This window comes from Cariama cristata, unplaced genomic scaffold (assembly GCF_000690535.1).
Source record: "Cariama cristata isolate BGI_N322 unplaced genomic scaffold, ASM69053v1 scaffold23952, whole genome shotgun sequence".
Taxonomy (NCBI): Eukaryota; Metazoa; Chordata; class Aves; order Cariamiformes; family Cariamidae; genus Cariama; species Cariama cristata.
Window position 1 is genome coordinate 2,078 of NW_009603561.1, and position 1,930 is coordinate 4,007.

The 1,930-nt window shown below is 60.1% G+C and overlaps 1 protein-coding gene across 1 annotated transcript in view; it reads left to right on the plus strand.

Annotated features, from left to right (window-relative positions):
- The first annotated feature begins 834 nt into the window (after positions 1 to 834).
- Positions 835 to 1,930, plus strand: part of RLBP1 (retinaldehyde binding protein 1) — a 4,246-nt gene continuing 3,150 nt past the window's right edge. Inside the window, exons 1-3 of the mRNA XM_009695254.1 lie at positions 835 to 897; positions 1,154 to 1,282; positions 1,565 to 1,766. Of these exons, the coding sequence (XP_009693556.1) occupies positions 886 to 897; positions 1,154 to 1,282; positions 1,565 to 1,766 (343 nt within the window). The 5' untranslated portion in view covers positions 835 to 885. The remainder of the gene's footprint in view (positions 898 to 1,153; positions 1,283 to 1,564; positions 1,767 to 1,930) is intronic.

Genomic DNA, 1,930 nt, shown 5'->3' on the forward strand with positions numbered 1-1,930 from the left:
GTGAGTATTCGAGACTTTTTCCACCCAAAGTAACTGCATCGGAGACCATCAACCAGCCCTCCCTTAACCTGGCACCTCTGGGGCTGGCATTGGTTTTAACGCCTGGGAAAAGGGGATGCCCATACCTTCCCTGGGAGCTGGCAGGGAAAGGATGGCCCTGGGAAGTGGTTGAGCTGGAGCCAAGCATCCCTCGCACAGCCTGGGCTTGGAGCCGGTGCTACGGCCAGGCAGGGGCAGGGTGAGGTGCTGGAGGTAGGATGAAGGCACCCTCCTCCTCCTCCCCAAGCATGGGAAACAAGGTGTTTCATCCACGCATTGGGAAGATGCCAAGAGGCTCGCGGTCCAGCCTTGCAGCCAGCGATGGGCTCTGGGCTGGAGCAGCAGGGCTCAAGGCTTTGGGAAACACTTTAGGGATAATGGGGTAGTAGAAATAAAAGGCAATAAAAGCACTAGCTGGCTGGCTGCCTGGCCAAAGCTGGGCACTCGCTTCTGCCCATATGAAGGTGGTCTGAGACAAAGCAGCACTGCGTGAGCTCATGGGGTCCCTGTGAGGTGCCCCAAACCTCCAACAGAAAAGCACAGCCAGAAAAAAAGGATGAAGGTGTCAGACAATCAATACCCATATTTTTAAGCTGCTTTTGCAATCATCCCTGGTGTTTCTCAATGCCGCTCAGCCTCCGGCAGGCAGGCAGAGATGCAGGTAGTACGAGATGGAGCTGAGGAGGGTTGGGGGTGTCCTTCGGGCATGCACCTCCACGCCTGCCTGAGTAACAGGGGCAGGGGATGGGGCATGGAGAGGCTGTGGAGGCTGTTGGGATCCCCACCACTGCTGATTCCTCCTTCCCTCTCCCAGTGTCCTGCAGCTGACGGAGGACAGAGGACAACATGTCTGCGGTTGTGAGTACTGTCCCTGCACTGCCTCATCCCCCCGGGCTCTGAGCACCCCTTCCCCATAGCGCCAGGATGGGGTGCACGCCACACACCACTTACCCTCCCAGCTGCTCCCAGCCTGCAGCAGGGAGCCTGGGCAGCACATAGCCCATCCCCATCCCATTGCACCCTTCCCCATAGCCCCCCACCCGAAAAGACCTGCAGTAGGGCAGGGAGCTGGAGGGCTGGATGACAAGACCCCACATCCTCTCCTCACCCCCAGACGGGCCCCTTCCGCATCGTCTCGGAGGAGGAGCAGGCCCTGCGCACCAAGCTGGAGCGCCTCACCACCAAGGACCATGGCCCCGTCTTCGGGAGGTGCGAGAAGATCCCCCCGCACACCCTGCAGAAGGTGAGGGTGGCCGTGGGGAGTCGGGGGGCAGGTGCAGCCTGCAGTTCCTCTCCTTCTTGGGGGCCAGAAGAGAACATCAACAGGCTCTTGCATTGGGGGGGGATGCACTTACCCCAAAAGGTCCCCAAGTAGGGGAATTGGGTGACCCTGCCTGCTCTGCGCTGGGATGCTGCAAGGAGCATCACTGCACTCCTCTAGCTTTTGGGTGCATAAATAACGCCCAGAGTGTTTTGGAGTGTAAGAGGCATCACTGAGCTGGGTCCCCTCTCTGGTCCCCCCCAGGCGAAGGATGAGCTGAACGAGACGGAGGAGCAGAGGGAGGTGGCAGTGAAGGCGCTGCGGGAGCTGGTGCAGGAACGGGCGGGCAGCGAGGAGGTGTGCAAGGCGGTGGCTGAGAAGGTGCAGGGGAAGGACGACTCCTTCTTCCTCCGCTTCATTCGCGCCCGCAAGTTCGATGTCCACAGGGCCTATGACCTGCTGAAAGGTGGGGATGGGTCCTGGGCTGTGATGCTGGGTGAGGACAGGGGTACACATCCACCAGCAGCTCCCAGTCTTGTGCTGGTGCCTCCTAGCCCTCCAGTCTGGGCTGTGCTGGCAGAGCAGGACCCTGGCACGGGAAGGGGATGAGAAGATAAATGGGAAAAGACA